Below are 20,966 nucleotides of genomic sequence, written 5' to 3'. Positions count from 1 at the left end.
TTTTAAAGTATTTGTTTACTTATAATCTTTTTTATTGGAGTATAACTGCTTTACAATGTTGTGTTAGTTTTTGCTGTACAATGAAGTGAATCAACTATATGTATACATATATCCCCTCCCTCTTGGAACTCCGCCCCCTTTAAGGTCATAACAGAGCACTGAGCTGAGATCCCTGTATATACAGCAGCCTCCCATTAGCTATCTATCTTACACGTGGTAATATATATATATATGTCAGTGCTACGTTTCCAATTTGTCCCACCCTCCCCTTTGTAATCTTTTATACATATATTTATTGATAACCTACAGTGACTCAGAAACGAGTCTAGTTTCTTGGGATATACGTATGAATGAGACAAGCAGATTTCTAATTTATGGGGACTTCTCCAGTGGTCTGGTGGTTAAGACTCCCTCTGCCTTCCAATGCAGGGAATGAGGTTTTAATCCCTGGTCAGGGAACTAAGATCACATGCTGTGTGGTGTGGCCAAAACAAAACAAACAAAATCCTAAGTCATGGGACTTACAAACATCTGGACATGGAGAGTCTAAGTATAAACAGATGAGATATATTCAACATTGGTAAGTACTTTGAAGAGAAAAAGAAAAGCTATATGTTGTGATTAAGAGTGAAAGGAAAGTGCTCTGGCTATATTCTGCTTCATTATCAAGAAAAATCTCACCATGCAATGTTCTCAAGGCAAAGCATATCAGCCAACATGTATGTGCGAAGTCCCTGACCTTGATGTGTTTGTGTGATCACTTACATGTAGAATCTAAAAAATACCACAAGTGAATTCATTTACAAAACAGAAACAGACTCCTGGACATAGGAAAAAAAAAACTTATGGTTTCCAAAGGGGAAGGAATAGGGGAAGGACAAATTGGGAATATGGGATTAAAAGATCCATACTATCATATATAAAATAGATAAACAACAAGGACTTACTGTAAAGCACAGGGAACTATATTCAATATATTGTAATAATCTGTAATGGAAAAGAATTTAAAAACCAAATATATACATACATACATATATATATACACATATATATCTGAATCATTTTGCTATACATCTGAAATTAACACAGCATTGTAAATCAACTATACTTATTTTTTTATAAAAAAGCCAGTATTTCAAGACCATGGTTAATAGGGGGGAGACAGCTAAGGCATGAAGTTAAAAAGCTAGTCAGACATCAGATTATTTAGACCCATATAGAATAGAGAAGATAAAGCCAATGAGTGTTCAGCAGGCAATAAGGAGGTGGTCAATTGTCTTAGGAGAATTAAAATAATAACATTTTCTAGAAGTCACTTTGCTTTTTATAATTATCATGTGTTAGCAATACTAAACAACATCAGTGATAAAATATTCCCTGAAAATGTCTTTTGTCGCCCAAAGTTTTAAACAATTATGGTGATAACAGTTGAATTTTAGCTTTCCGTTTATCTATTTATCTACACAGTAGTTATTATTCATGGTTGTTATGTTGTATAGAGCCACAGAGAATACTGAACAACCACTGTTTCCAGGGGAAACACAAGATTAGTTTCCTCTGAGTGTCTTATTCATAACATTTTAATCAACAAATTTGTAACTGAAAGTAGAGTCTGGTTGCTTGCTGGCCAAAAGCTAATAAAGAGGTCAGTTTGGGGGAAAGGGAAGTTTGCTTAATTTGGGATGCCAGCAAGTGTGGGTGGAGGAGTGGGGGTGGGGGTGGTGAGACAGACGTCTGTCCAGAAGTCTTCCCCCAACCCACAACCAGTGGGCAAGAGCTTTTATAGGCTGAGGGAAGGGGCTACATGCAGAAGCGGCACAGTCAGCTCAGACAGACCAATCCTGAAACTTGTAACTGGTAGTCTGACCATCATCATCTTGGTTGTTTTAGGTTTGGTCCCATTTCCTTGAGGCCAGTTCTAGGAATTGTGGAAGCTTATGTCATGGTTACAGTCTCGCCATTATGTAGTTAACTTCTTCACGTGGTGGGAGTTTCAGGATTTATTATCTAAGACAGCTCACAGGATATGGCCCAGAATATTATCTATAGTCCTTGAAAAGGAACTAAAAGTCCTTGACTTTGCTCACGGACTGAACAATTATTGTTAGGTCTCTTTGATTGTTTTCCTTTGTTTCTGCTTGTTTTCACTTCTCTGATTAAACTTATTCTTTGTCTAAAGTTTTCCACAGACAAAGGGAGGCTGAAGACATGTGGAACAAGGACCACAGGGTCTTGTTCTGTTTCAGGGAGGAGATATATGTTTACGTATAGCAGATTCACTGTGTTGTACAGCAGAAACTAACACAACATTGTAAAGCAATTGTATACCAATTAAAAAAAAAAAGAGTTTTGCCTCAATTAAAAAATTTAAGGAATCTAGAAAGCGTTCTATGTTATTTGAAGTAAGCATAAATTTAACACTGGAAAGAGTGTTGTGAATAAAGTTAAGTGATTTTTGTGGTCTGCCCAAACCAGGGCATTCTTAACTAATTTAAGTAACTTTTTAGGTCTTCACCCTCCAGATATAATCTGAAACCAGTTAGGATGGAGATTGGGCCTTATGCTTCTTTGTATCCTGGCTACTGAGAATATAGTAAATGCTCAGTTCATGTTTAATTGTTTAGTGGATGAAGGGAGGAAGGAAGGGAAGAAGGAGACCCAAGTTTGCATTCAAACTAGAGGTGAAATTCGAGGATTTTTTTTTTTAATTTGTGATAGGTAAGTTATTTGAAATGTGTCCTGAAGACATGTTTTCTTCTTCTACAATGGTTCTTAAGTGAATGCCTAGTTTATTTTGAATAATCTTGTTTTCTATATAACTCATTTATTTCTATATATTTATATATTTATTTCTCTTCACTCATTTTTTTATATCAGATCAGATCAGATCAGTCACTCAGTCGTGTCCGACTCTTTGTGACCCCATGAATCGTAGCACACCAGGCCTCCCTGTCCATCACCAACTCCTGGAGTTCACTCAGACTCACGTCCATCGAGTCAGTGATGCCATCCAGCCATCTCATCCTCTGTCGTCCCCTTCTCCTCTTGCCCCCAATCCCTCCCAGCATCAGAGTCTTTTCCAATGAGTCAACTCTTCGTATGAGGTGGCCAAAGTACTGGAGTTTCAGCTTTAGCATCATTCCTTCCAGAGAAATCCCAGGGCTGATCTCCTTCAGAATGGACTGGTTGGATCTCCTTGCAGTCCAAGGGACTCTTAAGAGTCTTCTCCAACACCACAGTTCAAAAACATCAATTCTTCGGTGCTTAGCCTTCTTCACAGTCCAACTCTCACATCCATACATGACCACAGGAAAAACCATAGCCTTGACTAGACGAACCTTTGTTGGCAAAGTAATGTCTCTGCTTTTGAATATACTATCTAGGTTGGTCAAAACTTTCCTTCCAAGGAGCAAGCGTCTTTTAATTTCATGGCTGCAATCACCATCTGCAGTGATTTTGGAGACCAGAAAAATAAAGTCTGACACTGTTTCCACTGTTTCCCCATCTATTTCCGGTCCCATGGGGATCGGATGCCATGATCTTCGATTTCTGAATGTTGAGCTTTAAGCCAACTTTTTCACTCTCTACTTTCACCTTCATCAAGAGGCTTTTCAGTTCCTCTTCACTTTCTGCCATAAGGGTGGTGTCATCTGCATATCTGAGGTTATTGATATTTCTCCCAGCAATCTTGATTCCAGCTTGTGTTTCTTCCATCCAGCGTTTATCATGATGTACTCTGCATAAAAGTTAAATAAACAGGGTGACAATATACAGCCTTGACATACTCTTTTTCCTATTTGGAACCAGTCTGTTGTTCCATGTCCAGTTCTAACTGTTGCTTCCTGACCTGCATACAAATTTCTCAAGAGTCAGATCAGGTGGTCTGGTATTCCCATCTCTTTCAGAATTTTCCACAGTTTATTGTGATCCACACAGTCAAAGGCTTTGGCATAGTCAATAAAGTTTCCAAAAAGTCACATTGGACTTATGTCTCAGAATCTCCTATGTTTGCTTTTCCTGATATAACACTCATTCTGGTAAACCTATCAAAATAGGTACTTATTTAGGAAGGTTATTTTCAAGATTTAGTTCTGAAAGCAAACACTAGGGTTAACAACAGTTTAACATATGTAGAAATGAGAGAACTCTCATGCACACTAAGTCAATTCAGTTGTGTCCAACTCTGTGCGACCCCATGGACTGTAGTCAGCCAGGCTCCTCTGTCCATGGGCTTCTCCAGGCAAGAATACTGGAGTGGGTTGCCATTCCCAGGCTAACTCAACTGTACTGAATGTATGTTGTTTTCTTGGTGCAGTATTCAATTTGACTCGGTTCAATTAATTGTCTTTTTATTTTATAAAATATATTTTCACTTCTAATAAATTTTCTCAGATTTTTCATTTTTCTTGAAGAAAAAACTTGCTGTATAAACACAGTTTTTCATTAACTCTCACTAGGATTGTTGCTATTTACTGGGTTTTGTTTGTTTATTGGTTAGGTGCTTTGTTGCATTAATGTTTAACCTGTTTCTTACATTAAAGTTTAACCAGGGGACCAGGGGTATTTTTCTCTGAATATGCAAACTCTCAGGCTTCCCGCTGGCTCAGATAGTGATGAATCCGCCTGCAATGTGTGAGGCCTGTGTTTGATCCCTCGTTATTTGGGAAAATCCCCGGAGGAGTGCATGGCTGAGAGTAGGACTCGACTGAGTCACTAAAACACAGCACATGCAAACTCTTACTCTCTCCTGCTCTTTTTTTTTTTTTTTTTTAATTTGGCCATGACTTGCAGCCTGCAGGATCTTAGCTAAGCTGTCAGGGACTGAACCCGGGCCATGGCAGTGAAAGCTCTGAATACTAACCACTGAACTGCCAGGGAATTTCCCCTTCTGCCTTTTAAAATGCTGAGGGATTATTTTTTCCTAATTGTCAATGATTTGTGTATTCACTGTTTAATTGTTTCAGTCCCAGACAAACGAAAAGACTAATGTTTACATTTATGGAAAATTTTCTTTGATAACTTAGAAAGCCAATTGTTTCTGTAGGATTGTGATTGAATAGAGGGTAGCAGTTATAGAATCTAAAAGCTAATCTGTAAAGATTCTCCCACTGAGTGTGCGTGTGTGGCATGGGGGGCGGGTGTTGGAATCAATAGTAAAATCTTTTTCTTACTGTCTAGAATATTCTCTCCTCATTTCTATGCTCTAGCTCTATTTAGTTAACTGAACTTTCTTCTTTGAACCAATTTATTCATTCAGAAAAATCCTATGTTTTCTCAAGGGCTGCATCATAGAGCTGGACATCTGACGGAGGTTGAGATTAGCTCCATCCCACTACTTTGCAATGTGTCTTGAAAAGTTAGTAAACTTTTATGGCAAGTAGGTACGAGGGAGAAATGTCTCTCTCTTTTTTCTTTTTCCATTGACCTCTCTTCCATTTTGCTATGTATTGATGAGAACTGTAGAGCTCTTGGAATAGAACCATTCTATCCAAACCTCTGCACTAAGGGATTTGACAGACTGTAACTTGGTTTCCAGCAGTTTAAGTCTGTGTCCTGGAATGATCCCAGGTCCCTTAAAATGCCTGCCTGAGAAAACTTGATGTTTCCAGGAGAATTTACTGCTTGCTCCAGTCAAAACTTGGTAATAAACAGATAGACCTCTGAGACCCCTCATAGAGCAGTTACTTCAGAAATCCTGCAATTAAAGTCCTCTCTCTGCCCTTTGACATGTAAATCTACCACCTAAAACGTTCTTCAGGGTCCTGACAGCCATCTCTGAAAGCAAACATGTAGGAACCTAGGGAGACAACACTCCCAGTCCCCATGGGAGGGAGGAAAGTGTCTAACTTGGGTAGGAACACCACCCTGCTTCAACACCAACCACTGTCTCCTGTCAAAAAGGGAAGTTTGTTTCTCTTCTGAAGAAGCAGCAATTAACAAATCTGAATGGTCTAGTCACATGGATTAACCCTCAGAGCCTGTTCCTTAGCACACTCCAGCCTTTAAAAAGTCTCTTGTCTTCTTTTTTGGGGAAGTTGAGTTCAGTTTATTCTGGCCGCTTTTCTGTTGTAACCGTGCTACTGAAACAATTACTGTCCTAACTGCTTTAATGAAGTCTGGCTTTATCTTTGATAGCAACCAGATGTCTGCTTCTTTCTGCCTGCCTCCAATTCTTGTGAACAGATGGTACCTCTCTAGTTTCTAGCAATGACAAGTGTTTTCCGTATCTCATTAACTTGGGCATTTCTGTGGAAATTGGAAAAGAGGAAACATTAAGCATGTAACACAATATTTCATTTCCTGAATTCTCCATAAGCTGTCACTTGTAATTTAAGTGTACAGAATGGTGAAGGAGGCAGTGTAGCATAACAGGAAAGATCATGAGTTTTACAGTAAGAGTAAAGTTTGGTTTGATTCCTTGCATCAATATTTTTATTAGCTTCTTAAAATTATACAAGGAACTAAAATTTCTATGTCTCAGTTTTGAAAAGAAGACTAAACAACAAGGTCTGACAGTATAGATCAGGGAAGTACATTCAATATCTTGTAATAAACCGTAATGGAAAATATTATGAAAAATAATATATATTATATGAATATCTTATATATGCATATATAAATGAGTTGTTGTAAATGATAAACTAGCTCAACATTGTAGATCAACTATGCTTTTAAAAAAAGAAAATAGTTCTAATTTATAGGTGCCTACCTCCTAGACTTATTGGAAAACTGAGATTGTATAAGAAAATGTACAATAGATAGTATCAAGCTTATTATTGAATAAGTAATTTTCTACCTTGTATCATTAACCTCTGACCAGCACTGAAGAGATTTGCTTCCTCTCTCTGTTGTTACAACAATGGATCTCCTTATGGCATCCTCCATACACCCATCTGTGGGTTTGCTCTATTACTCAGTGAGCTTCTTCGCAGGTATCATTGATCCCTTTGTCCCCCAGCTACTGTCAATTTAAAATATGGGCATTTGATAAATGTTTATTGATAAAGCCAGTACATGAATGAATGAATGGTTATAACACTGTATTGGTGAACTCAACGAACTAAAATTGTTTTAGGTTTACATAGGTCAAATCCTTTAATGATGTCCAATTCAGATGTGAGAATAGTGAAAGCAGCATAAAATATTAATTGGTTTATTTTTCTTACGTTTGGTCTGAAACAAAGATCTATCTATTGTGCTGCATTATAATTTTTTAAATAATTAAAATTTTATTTTATTTTATTTATTTTTAGCTACACTGGGTCTTCATGGCTGCACAGGCTTTTCTCTAGTTGCAGAGAGCATAGACTACTCTCTGGTTGCTGTGTGCGGGCTTCTCATTGCAGTGGCTTCTCTTGTTGCAGAGCACGGGCTCTAGAGCTTAGGTTCAACAGTTATGATAGGTGGGCTTGGTTGCTCCTCAGCATGTGGAATCTTCCTGGATCAGGGATCGAATCCATGTCTCCTGCATTGGCAGGTGGATTCTTTACCACTGAGCCACTAGGGAAGTCCTACCTTATAATTTTCTGAGGAGTCATCAGTCTCTGAAACAGGATCTAAAGGTACCAATGGGAAATTACCACAGTATAGTTTTTCATTTCCTGCTTTTGGGTATCTGGTTGGACTAATTTAGCTCAACTTGTTTAAGCCTAATAAATGCATCTCCCACATGATCTGACTCACAGATCCTCTTTTGTCCACAGGCAGTTGTCTTAGGAGAGAGAAGAAAGCTCTCAGATGCTGTGTCAATTCAGGAACTCAGTAGAACAATGGAATATCAATCTTCAGTAGAAAATTTGGATGAAGATGGATATACTCAATTAGACTTCAGCTCTCGCAACATCACCAGGAGATCTGTAGTCTCAGAGAAAGGTATATATTTTTGTTTCTGACTTCAACATTTGCATTCTTATAACTAAAACTAGAAGTGGAAAAAATTGGACAGACTTCTGATTTTCCAGGCTTTTATTAATGTATTTTAAAAGGTTTTCAGAAGTCACTGAAGATAATTTGAATGAGCACTAAGACTGTTCTCTGGGCAACCATTCAATGGCTAATCATTAGCACAGTTGATCTTTGGATAACACGGGTTTGAACTGCACAGATCTGCTTATACATGAATGTTTTTCAAAAGTAAATAGCGCACTACTAGATGATATGTAGTTGGTTAAATCCATGGATGCCAAACTGTGAATATGGAGAAACTGCAGATATAGAGGGCCAACTATAAGGTAGAGTGTGGGGAGGACCAGTGCCCCTAAACCCTGTGTTGTTCAAGGATCAACTGCATTGAAGTTAATTATTATGATGATAGAAAATACACTTTTTCTGTTCTATAGAGACAGATGTTTGAAAAGTAAGGAGTTGATGATAAATGGGATGAAATGCAAAGATGAAGGAATTTCAATAAGAGTGACTTGTTTGACAGAAAATAGTAAATTGTAGAATGAAGGTTAAAGGAATGTAAAGAAGTGCATATGAACAACATCAGGATATTGGAGTTAGAAAAGAAAAGAAAGAAGACAGGAAAAACAACAGGATTTTGTGGAAAAGGCCAAAGGGTGGTCAGAGGTCAGGGTTTAGATAATAAGAACCTACTGTATAGCACAGGGAACTCTGTTCAATGTTATGTGAAAGCCTGGACTGGAGGGAGTTCAAGGGAGAATGGATACATGTGTAGATATCGCTGAGTCTCTTTGCTGTCCACCTGAAATATCACAACATTGTTAATCAACTATACTTCAATATACTTCATTTTTTTGTGCTTAGTCACTCAGTGGTATTTGATTCTTTGCAACCTCATGGGATTTCCCAGACAAGAATAACCCCCACCCAGAGATCCAACTCATGTCTCCCATGGCTCCTGCATTGCAGGCAGATTATTTACCACTGAGCCACCAGAGAAGCCGTACTCCAATACAAAATAAAAAGTTTAATTAAAAATAAAAGAAGTCAAATGGTTTAGAATCCCAAATCTGATTTTTTTATGTGTATCATGAGATTGATTTGGAAAAAAAAAATTTAAACAAAAAGTTCTAAAAAAAAAAAAATGTTCTTTGTGTAACAGTGAAGAAATATATATGAGTTAGATAAAAGATTCCATTATCAGGACATGAATCTTAGACATTATGTAAAAAAAGTGAAATCTGGAGAAGGGCGTTAAAATATTTCTCTCTTCACTGAGTGAGCAATTTAATCTCCTCTACGAGTCTTCTATTTGACAGTTCTCTGAAATGCTCTTATTGCTTATTCTCAGTCTTGATGTGGTGATATTAATATAAAGTAAATTTCCTGTTATCAAGAAAGAGATTATTCACAGGTTTTGACATCAGCATTTGCTTTCTTCTGCTTTCTGGTCATTCCCATTGCACAATTATTTTCCTCTTGTCACACAGTTTTGTTTTCTTGGGCAACCTACCGGGGAAGAATGGAAAAACATGGTGAAGCAAGAGATAGGAAGGCATGTGTGTGTTTATAGGTGTGTGTGGACAAACTGTGGGTTGCCTATAATGTGCTAGTAGTCTCTAAACTAGGTGCTTTTACTTGTGTTGATTCTCACAGTCATTCTTTGATGCATCATTACCCTAATTTTTCACAAAGAGAAATGGAAAAACGGAAGAAGTAATTTGCCCAGTGACAGGCAAGAAATAAGTGAAAGAGGAAGATTATCCTTCCTAACCAGTGTTATTTCTGTTGCATTAAGCTGTCTCTTCTAAGAATGGATGGGAATCCTGGTAGTGTCAAAACCTATAGATATCAATGTGGAGCTGAAATTAGGAGTGTACAGCTCTCAAGGCACTGTGCTCAAATTACAGTTGCTGACCCTGAAGAGGTACACTAAAGAGGGAGAAAAATTCAGACTAACCCTAGATGAGTAGGTTATCTGGGTATCAGATTTTGATGAACTGCAGAACTGAAGTGCTCAGTGATTAGTCATCCTGTTTCTTGATTCAGTTTCTGCTCCCTTTGGCTTTCCAGGGCTTTGTGCTGCATCCTCTCATTGGCGTCTGATTGCTGTGACTCTGGGCATTTTATGCTCAGTGATGCTGGTGATAACTGTGGTCCTGAGTACCTCGGGTAAGTATTGGTGGGGAAGATGAACAGCAACAGACATTTAATAAGCATTTATGATGTTTCAGGCGTGCTTTTAAGGAAACATTTTTTTTTTTTTAATGTAGGCCATTTTTAAGGTCTTTATTCAATTTGTTACAATGTTACTTCTGTTTTATGTTTTGTTTTTTTGACCCTAAGGCATGTGGGATCTTAGTTCCCAGAGCAGGGATAGAACTCATACCCTCTACACTGTAAAGTCAAGTCTTAACCACTGGACTACAAGGGAAGTCCCTCAGGTACTCTCTTAAGAGTATAACATAATCTACCTGGATCTGAATACTGACCTTTGAATTGATGTTATGAGTTCTAACTTTATTTCTAGGGTCATAAACTAGTTAACATTAGGACCATGATTAGAAATGCAGGTGATCTGTCTTGATAACTCATACTCTTATCTACAAGATCTCCTTGAATAGCTGGTTTCAAAGCTGTGAAATTCCTAGGATAAATTAATGAAAGGAAACCAGTGGAAGTGAAGGAAGTGCAATTGGTGCTTATCTTCCTAAGAGATAAATTCCCTAAAGAATTTAAGCTATTTTTTACATCTCATGATTTAAGGAAATTGTTTTACACCTGTCTTTAAACTCCTTTGGATAATATCAGGAAATACTCAAAGCACTTATGAAATTCTAGGTAGTTATTTTGTAATAGATGAATACATTTCCTTAGATTTTATCATTCATGAATTCCATTTTGGATAAAGTATTATTGTGCCTTTGAAAAGGGTATATGAAAGCATGAAAGATTTCTTAACTAGTCATGTGTTTATTGAATACATTCTATGTTATAGTCACCTGGCAGATTCTCAAGGAACTCTCATTTTTAAAATATTATAATAAAGAAGATTTATTACTATTTCAAATCCATCGTGGTACCAAAGGACTATATTCCATTTGCCTCTTACTTTCCCCCATCCTCCTATCTACTTCATTTTTATCTTTTGTATTAAATCTTCTTTATGGAAGTTATTTCTTTTTTCCATCTATTCAAGCTATCACCTATCTATCTACCATCTGTCTCTACCTCTCCATCATCCTCTCCATTATTTATCACTAATCAAGAATGTGTCCCTTTATATTCCAACAAAAATATAGGTTTTTGAATTTTAATTCTCAAACATAGTAAAAATGACTTTTTTTTTTTTTCTGTCATTACTATTGTTGTTGGTATATGAAGGTATTTGGAGATCCAGTTCAGGGAACAACCTGTTGAAGAGTGACAGCTTTCCATCAAGAAATAAAGACAACCAGAGTCAACCCACACAATCATCTTTAGAAGATAGTGTGATACCTACCAAGGCTCTCACGACCACAGGCAAGGGCAGAATTAAGGATTAATAAAATCCTTGATTCAGAAGGCTTAATTTTTGGTACTAAGGCTTGGAGCAGGGGATGAAGAAAGTACTTTTACATGTGGTGATTCTGCATTCTAATAAAGCCCACAGCAATATTATCTCAGTAAAATAAGTCTTCTGTAATATACAAGGGCTTCTCTAGGGGCTCAGATAATAAAGAATCTGCCTGCAATGCAGGAGATCCAGATTACAAAGTGATAGCATAAATACCTTATGAACTTAGCTGAATCTCCAACTTAGTTGAATTTTTTTCACATCACTGATTTTTCACATATTTAAGCTTTTAGAGGTTTGTGTAATTTGATTTGAAGAAACATAATGTGTTCTCACACCATAGGGAAATAGTTAAAATAAGAAATAGGACACCAGAAAAGGTTAAAAAAAAAAAAAAACAGAATAGAAAAAGGAAAGAAGGTAAAGTGTTGCTAAGAATTTAAAGGTTCATAGATATGTTTAATATCTATAAACCTAAAAAATGTTTCTTTTTTATATAAATTTATTTATTTTAATTGGAGGCTAATTACTTTACAATATTGTATTGGTTTTGCCATACAAAACCAGTTAAGTTTGTTTTTCTTTAATTATGCAAATTAATTGATTTAATTACCATTTTGTATACAGTAGACTTTAATTCCTAATTGCACTGTTATTGAGTATGACAATATTTGGACTTTAATTTTCCATCTCTGGACACATACCTCTTCACTGTCTTTATCACATTACTCTGTAATGTGAATGAGTGCTCTTATACTTTTCTTATTTGGTGAATTGCATTCTGAAATAGATGTCACACTTGTAAAATAAGTCAACATGAAATTATTGTGTATCTCAATGACTGACATTGCATTGGTTTATTTTGAGAGTTATCATGGAGAAAAGGAGTTCTGAGCTGACTGTAAAGGCATGCAAGACAAGACAAGAAAGAAAGGAGAGTTGATAGTCTAAAACACTGTAGCCACTCAGTTATTTTTTAGCTGTAAATGAATAAGGGGTTTTAATATGATCCCTTCTGTAAAGTTATATCTATATAGTTTGAATTGAAAATGAAATATATTCATGGCAATTTATTGATTATTATGTCCTTAGGATTAATGGTACCTGTACTGAAGTACCATTCATAGTATGAAACTCATTGTATTTATCTTTTATTTCCAGGAGTTTTCTCTAGCTCTTGTCCCCCTAACTGGATCACACATGAGGATAGCTGTTATCTATTTAGCACACTATTAGATTCCTGGGATGGAAGTAAAAGACAATGCTTTCAACTGGGCTCCCATCTCCTGAAGATAGACAGCTCAAAAGAGTTGGTAAGTGTAGATTTTGGTTATAATATCTGTGGTCTATACTGAGCAGAAAAGTAGAGGTAGTTTCCAGATAACTATTTTCCCTAAGAGAAAGTAACTTTACGTATTCTCCATAATTATAATAATAGCATATATTGAGTAAAGTATATAATACACACTTTTCTTTTTAATTAATTAAAATATGAATACATTTTGGATTTCCCTGCTAGCTCAGTTGGCAAAGAATTCACCTGCAATGCAGGAGACCCAGATTCGATCTCTGGGTTGGGAAGGAAATGACAACCCACTCCAGTACATTACACTTTAAAATTAATCCTTTAAACACAACTCCAAGTTGACTCTAATAATCAAGCCACACTCATTTTTGTGGGTTTGGACTTTAGGTTTTAAATGTGGTACAGTAAAATAGAAGGTTCTTCCCCTTATCACCATAATTATCAAGCTATGATAATATATACTTATAAATAATTTATTCCTTGCAAGATACTGGGAAAGGCAAAGAGGTTTAAACTTCCAGCCATGCTCAACTAATTTTTAAGAAAATAGAAACGACTCAACAGCTGTTAAAAGTTAAATATCTTGTATTGGCACCAAATGCCATAGAAATTCAGAGAGAGAAATTCCTGTAGACATAAAAATTGCACAGAAAAAGAGCAACTTACAATGCATCTTGCCTGAAGGATAGAGCTCAGATGAGATACGAGGAGGAGTTAATAGTCAGGGAATATTCTACCTTATAAATCTGAATAACCTACAACTTCTATACTTACTTTTACTACTCTCAATTTTTGTGTTTCTGTTTTGTTTTCCCCACAGTTGTAGTTGACATAAAAATTAATGGAAGTAAATGTATGGCAAAAAAAAGGGGCATGGGACTGGAAGTCTGTCTGGCTTTTAGACCTTCCTATAATTGCCACTTTGTTGAGTTATATTTGTCAACAATTTAAATATGATCATTAACCCCTAGGTTACTTATTCATAAAAAGTGTAGTAGAACTAAACTGTTTTAAGATAGTCATCTAACTCTGCGAAGCATTTCTTGACAAAGGCTATATGAACTTATATTTTCAATTAAAATTGTGGCGATGATAGTAGCCTGTCATCCATGAACATGGCCTACAGACTGTCGTTCTTGGATTTATTCTGGTAGATTGAATGCAGGAAGCACAATTTTGACATCAATGATTTATTTATTTATATTAAATTTTATTGGAGTATAGTTGCTTTAGGATGCTGTGTTAGTTTCTGCTATAAAACAGAGTCCCCTTTTTTTAAGATTTCCTTTCCATTTAGATCACCACAGACCATTGAGTAGAGTTCCCTGTGCTATATGGTAGGCTCTCATTAGTAACCTCTTTTATACATAGGCATGTATGTATGGTACTCCCCTGGTGGCTCAGTGGTAAAGAATCTGCCTGTGATGCCGAAGATGCAGGAGACCTGGGTTCCTTGGGTCAGGAAGATTCCCCTGGAGAAGGGCATGGCAACCCACTCCAGTATTCTTGCCTGGAGAATCCCATGGACAAAGGAGCTCAGCAAGCCACAGTCCATAGGGTGGCAAAGAGTCAGACACGACTGAGTGACTGAGCACGAGCATTGAGCACAAGTATATATTTATATATCAATCCCAATCTCTCAAGTCATCCCTCTCTCCTTTCCCCCTTGGTATTCTTAAATTTGTTCTCTATGTTTGTGTCTCTATTTCTTCTTTGCACATAAGTTCATCTGTATCACTTTTTCCAGATTCCCCATATCAGCAACATTATATGGTATTTATTTTTCTCTTTCTGACTTACTTCATGGTGTATGGCAGTCCATCACTAAGTCCATCCATGTCTCTGCCAATGACAGTATTTCATTCATTTTTATACCTGAGTGATATTCCGTTGTTTTTACGTACTACATCTTCTTTATCCATTTCTCTGTTGATGGAAATTTAGGTTGCTATAATGTCCTGGCTATTCCAAATAGTGCTGCAATGAACATTGAGGTGCATGTGACATTTCGAATTACTGTTTTTTCTGGGTATATGTCCAGCATTGGTATTGCTGGGTCATATGGAAGTTCTACTTCTAGTTTTTTGAGAAACTTCCATACTGTTCTCCATAGTGGCTGTACCAATTTACATTCCTACCAACAGTGTAGGAGGGTCCCATTCTCTCCACAACCTCTCTAGAATTTATTGTTTGTAGTTTTTTGATGATGGCCCTTCTGACTGGTGTCACCTCTGACTGGTGATACTTCATCGTAGTTTTGAATTGCATTTCTCTAAGGCAATGGCACCCTACTCCAGTACTCTTGCCTGGAAAATCCCATGGATGGAGGAGCCTGGTGGGCTGCAGTCCATGGGGTCGCTAAGAGTTGGACACGACTGAGCGACTTCACTTTCACTTTTCACTTTCAAGCATTGGAGAAGGAAATGGCAACCCACTCCAGTGTTCTTGCCTGGTGAATCCCAGGGATGGCGGAGCCTGGTGGGCTGCCGTCTATGGGGTCACACAGAGTCGGACACGACTGAAGCGACTTAGCATAGTTAGTGATGTTGAACATCTTTACACGGATTTGTTGGCCATTTGTATGTCTTCTTTGGAGAACTGTCTCTTTAGGTCTTATGCCCATTTTATTCTGTTGTCTGTTGTGCTGATACTGAGTTGCATGAGCTGTTTGTGTATTTTGGAGATCAACCCCTTGTCAGTTGTTCTGTTTGCAAATATTTTCTGCCATTCTAAGGACTGTCTTTTTGTCTTGCTTATGATTTCCTTTGTGGTACAAAAGCTTTAAGTTTAATTAGGTCTCATTTGTTATCTATTTTCATATGTTTTTATTTTCATTATTCTAGAAGGTGGGTCAAAAAAGATCTTACTGCTATTTATGTCAAAGAGTGTTCTGCCTATGCTTTTCTCTAAGACTTACAGTGTTCAGCCTTACATTTAGGTTTTTAATTCATTTTGAGTTTATTTTTATATATAGAGTTAGGGAGTGTTCTAATTTCACTTACCATTGCAATAGAAAGGATAATACCTCAGAATAAACCTAACTTATGGAGGCAAAGAAAGTGCAGAAGAATTGATGCTTTTGAACTGTGGTGTTGGAGAAGACTCTTGAGAGTCCCTTGGACTACAAGGAGATTCAGCCAGTCCATCCTAAAGGAAATCAGTCCTGGGTGTTCATTGGAAGGACTGATGTTGAAGCTGAAACTCCAATATTTTGGCCACCAGATGCGAAGAGCTGACTCATTTGAAAAGACCCTGATGCTGGGAAAGATTGAAGACGGGAGGAGAATAGGACGACAGAGGATGAGATGGTTGGATGGCATCACTGACTCTATGGACATGAGTTTGGGTAAACTCTGGGAGTTGGTAATGGACAGGAAGGCCTGGCGTGCTGCAGTCCATGGGGTCACAAAGAGTTGGACACGACTGAGCGACTGAACTGAACTGAACTGATGGAGGCAAAAAACCCGTACTCAGAAAACTATAAGATACTGATGAAAGAAATCAAAGATGACACAGACAGATGGAAAGACACACCATGTTCTTGAATTGGAAGACTAGTACTGTGAAAGTAACTATACTACCCCCCAAAATCTACAGATTCAATGAAATTTTCCTATTAAATTACAAAAGGCATTTTTCACAAAATTAGAAGATTTTTGCAATTTGTATGGAAACACAAAAGACCCCAAATAGCCAAAGCAATCTTGAGGAGAAAAAACAGAGAGGGAGGAATCAGGCTCCCTGACTTCAGACTATACAGTCATCAAGATAGTATGGTGCTGGCACCAAAGCAGAAATATAGATCAATGGAATAGGATGGAAAGCCCAGAATTAAACCCATGCACCTTTGGTCACTTAATCTATGACAAAAGAGCCAGAAATATACAATGCAGAAAAGACAATCTTTTCAATAAGTTGTTCTGGGAAAGCTGAGACAGCTATACGTAAAAGAAGGATCTATTCTTTGTTGGAAAATTAAATGATAAGGACTCTGAAAAAATGAGATATGCTTTTTGAGACAGTGAGTGGCATTCAAGAATTGGCACGTCTATCTAGGCTGATGCCAGTATACGCATGCATCCTCCATCAAGGTGATTCAATCTGTGTCTCTCAAAATCTCCTAACAGTCTTTCTCTGTATCTTACCTGTCTCTATCATCTCTGTTCTTCACTGTCTCTCCTTCTTTCTCCTTGACTTGTCTTTATGTTTCCTTACAGGAGTTTATATCAAGGCAAGTGTCTTCCCAGCCTGATCATTCATTTTGGATAGGGCTTTCTCGCCGTCAGACAGAAGAACCATGGCTCTGGGAGGATGGCTCCACCTTGTTGTCTAACCTGTAAGTATCCAGAGAGACAAAGCTTCATACCTTCTCTCAGAGAGGTAAGAGCATGTCACACAGTTAAGGATCCAATCTGTTGGCCATAATAAGGAAGAGAGAGAAAAAGAAACATAGTGATGGGAAGAGACACCGAGCCAGGGAAAAAAAAAGTAAAACAAAAGAATAGGTCAAAAAGTGTTGAGTGGTCACTTCAAGATATCAACACAAGTGGTTCCTCAGCCTTCTTACCAGGAGGGCGTGTGTTCGAAGCTTCCCAGGAAGGAGCAATCACTCAGTGTAAAGATGTGGTTAAGAGCAGGGCTTTGAAGTCAGTTTTCAGCCTAATTCTGGTCCTCTCACTGTGTGGAACCGGACAAGTTGCTTAATCTTATCTGTGCCCCCCTTTCCAAATCTGTAAAGGAGAATAAAAATAATTCCTACCTCTATAGATTTTGAGATAAAAGTAAGATCACTTGGCACAGTGTCTGGCACATGCTTTTTACCATGGGTTCAGATAGAGAAATTGTATGAGTAAGCAGCTTGGGGTTCATCATCCTGGGGATATAATTTTTTCCTCCCACCTTCCACCTTGACTGGTGGCTCAGATGGTAAAGAATCTACCTGCAGTGCAGGAGACCCGGTTTAGATCCCTGGGTGTGGAAGATCCCCTGCAGAAGGAAGTGGCAACTCACTCCAGTATTCTTGCTTGGGAAATTCCACAGACAGAGGATCCTAGTGGGCTACAGTCCATGGTGTGGCAGTTAGACACGACTGAGTGACTAACACTGGCAATAACACTCCACCTGGTGGCAAGATTGAGAAATGCACATTTTTTGTTAGTCTTTTCTGTTGGGCAGTTTTTTTTTTTTTCATTTACCCCTGCACCAAAATAGTCATTTGTTTTCCAGCTTCTGCTGGGTTTTCTGCTACATTCTCATTTCGGATGCATTTATTTCACAGTATTAAATTAAATAAATGGGAACCAACCAACAATTGATGTCATCTCGAAGTCAATAAAAATATAGCCCTAGAAAACAATAGAGATCTATGCAGTTTATTAGATTTTCCCCACAGATTCATGGTTTTCACTGCTTCTTATTCCTCTCTGCCTCTCCTACCTTCCATTTTGAATCATTTTTAAAATCTGAAGAATACATTTGTATTTCCTTTAGAGTTGAAGTTTTATGGTTGAATTCTCTGTGCTTGTCTAAAACTCTTTATTTCAACTTTTCTAAAAAATATTTTGAGTATAAAATTAGAAATCTGTAGCTTTTTTCTCTTAGGCATTCAAAGATATTATTATAATGTATTCTATTTTTATTGTTGTTTTTGAAAGGTCAATTATTTGAAAGCAATATAAGTTTTATGTCTTTTTTCAGTTTTGACGTTTTCAGCCATACTTGCTTCAAATGTTGCTCTTTCCTGACTTTCTACCCTTCCATAATTCCAATTAAATGTATTATAGACCCATTCACAATATCCTATATGTCTCATTTACGTTTTCCTATAGTTTTGTCTTTTTTCTTTAACCTATTTACCTGTCGTACATCTTTCAGTTTCGTTATTTTTCCTCTTCTTCAGTTAAACTGCTGTTAAAAGCCTTGATTAAGCTTTTAACTTTGTTTAATGAATTTTTAAGTTTTATAATTTCTCAAATCTATCCAGTTGCAATTTATAATTCTTAGCTTTTCCAAAACATTCTCAATATTGTCTTTTCACTCCTAGAATACACTGTATAGTTGCTTTACTATTTGTGTTTGATAACCTAGTGTTTTTTACTCATGTGTATCTATTTCTGTTATCTTTTTCTTCTAATTAAAAACATGTATTTATCTGATTGGGTGGGGTCTTCGTTGTAACATGCGGGTTCTTTTTGGTTACAGTATGCATGCGAACACTTAGTTGCAGCATGTGGAGTCTAGTTTCTCAAACAGGAATCGAACCTGGGCTCCTTGTACTGAGAGCGTGGAGGCTTAGCCACTGGACCACTGGGAAAGTCGCATTTTTCTTCTTATTTTTATTCATTTATTTATTTGTTTTCGTCTATGCCTGAATTGTTTTTGTTGTTGTTGTTGTTTTTAATGCACTTAACATATGTTAAACTTTTGTAGAATTAATTTGAATTTTACAGAGTGGCTTTTCATTTGCTTCTGGCAAGCACTATTGGGTGTGAATAGTACAAACTGTTGAGTATGATCACACTTTGATTTTATACCACTGAACTATCTCGCTTTGGCCAAGCACATTGAATTTATTAATGAACGACCTTGACAAAATATATCTTATTTTTCTATAGCACTTGTTTGTGTTGAGTTTTCGTTTGTTATTTTAAAAACTGACTAGTGGACTCCCTAAAGTCGTAAGAGTAGGTCCAAATTAACATCTTGATGTGTAACTATTCATCAGTGACAGTCATTTTAATCTGGCTCTGTACATTCTCCAAAATCTCTTAGATGTCAAAAAGATATTTTGGAGAAGAACACTGGCCAGAATTCTCCCTGAGGCTGGATCAAAGTTGTTTCATGACCTTGGCCTAATTATTTCAACAGAAGAATTCTCTCAATCCTCCATCCTCAGTACCAAGAAGAGATATATGTACAGGATGTACAGAATGTACAAGATGTACAGGATGAAGATGTACAGACCTTAGCTTTTACACTGAGGCTCAGTAATGCCCTTTGAGCTTGACTAAATAACTAACACTTCTCCCTTATGAAACTAAGGGCAAATAGAACAGAGCCATGCTTCTATTTACTCATGGTAATTCTCATAAGTGAAGTTGCTCAGTCGTTCAGGACTCTGCAATCCCATGAACTGTAGCCTACCAGGTTCCTCCATCCGTGGCATTTTCCAGGCAAGACTACGGAAGTGGGTTGACATTTCCATCTCCAAGGGATCTTCCCAACCCAGGGATCAAACCCTGGTCTCCTGCATTGTGGGCAGACACCTTACCCTCTCAGCCACCGGGGAAGGCCAATTCTCATTGTCTATCATTATATTGCAAAACAATACAACCTTCAGGATGTATTAAAAAATATAGGGTTGTTTGGGACTTCTCTGGTGGTCCAGTAGCTAAGACTCTACATTCCCAGTGCAGGAGGCCCGGGTTCAATTCCGGGTCAGAGAACTAGATATGTCTCAACTAAGACTTCACATGTTGCAACCAAAAATACTGTATGCCACAACTAAGACTCAGAGAAGCCAAATAAATAAAATAATAAGTTTTTTTTTTTTTAATATAGAAAGTTGTTTGAATTGCTTTTCAATGGTCTTGATATCTGTGATTCTTCACTTAATTCTCAGTCACCATTAGCAAGAACTCTTCTACTTGGTCTACTCACTAAATATACCCAATAATAATTTTACTAAACTGCTACTTTATTTAATAAGTATCAGTTCAGTTCAGTCGCTCAGTCGTGTCTGACTCTTTGCAAACCCATGAATCGCAGCACACCAGGCCTCCCTGTCCATCACCAACTCCCGGAGTTCACTCAAACTCATGTCCATCGAGTCGGTGATGCCATCCAGCCATCTGTCGTCCCCTTTTCCTCCTGTCCCCAATCCCTCCCAGCATCAGAGTCTTTTCCAATGAGTCAACTCTTCGCATGAGGTGGCCAAAGTACTGGAGTTTCAACTTTAGCATCATTCCTTCCAAAGAACACCTGGGACTGATCTTCAGAATGGACTGGTTGGATCTCCTTGCAGTCCAAGGGACTCTCAAGAGTCTTCTCCAACACCACAGTTCAAAAGAATCAATTCTTTGGCGCTCAGCCTTCTTCACAGTCCAACTCTCACATCCATACATGACTACTGAAAAAACCATAGCCTTGTCTAGACAGACCTTTGTTGGCAAAGTAATGTCTCTGCTTTTGAATATGCTA

The 20,966-nt window shown here is 37.5% G+C and overlaps 1 protein-coding gene across 6 annotated transcripts in view; it reads left to right on the top strand.

Annotated features, from left to right (window-relative positions):
• The first annotated feature begins 555 nt into the window (after nt 1-555).
• CLEC7A (C-type lectin domain family 7, member A) overlaps nt 556-20,966 on the top strand; it is a 28,857-nt gene continuing 8,446 nt past the window's right edge. For 2 of the 6 annotated variants that reach the window (XM_010858629.1, XM_010858626.1), the window contains exons 1-6: nt 556-580; nt 7,704-7,872; nt 9,979-10,077; nt 11,290-11,427; nt 12,623-12,774; nt 16,985-17,103. In XM_010858629.1, coding sequence (XP_010856931.1) covers nt 7,770-7,872; nt 9,979-10,077; nt 11,290-11,427; nt 12,623-12,774; nt 16,985-17,103 — 611 coding nt within the window. In that variant the 5' untranslated portion in view covers nt 556-580; nt 7,704-7,769. Of the gene's footprint in view, nt 581-5,354; nt 5,378-6,909; nt 6,933-7,703; nt 7,873-9,400; nt 9,479-9,978; nt 10,078-11,289; nt 11,428-12,622; nt 12,775-16,984; nt 17,104-20,966 lie in introns of those variants that run through there. The other 4 variants (XM_010858628.1, XM_010858627.1, XM_010858631.1 and 1 more) reach the window with 4 other exon arrangements.

This window comes from Bison bison, unplaced genomic scaffold, assembly GCF_000754665.1.
Source record: "Bison bison bison isolate TAMUID 2011002044 unplaced genomic scaffold, Bison_UMD1.0 scf7180017864390, whole genome shotgun sequence".
NCBI classification, from domain to species: Eukaryota; Metazoa; Chordata; class Mammalia; order Artiodactyla; family Bovidae; genus Bison; species Bison bison.
This window is presented reverse-complemented; position numbering and strand designations above follow the sequence as displayed.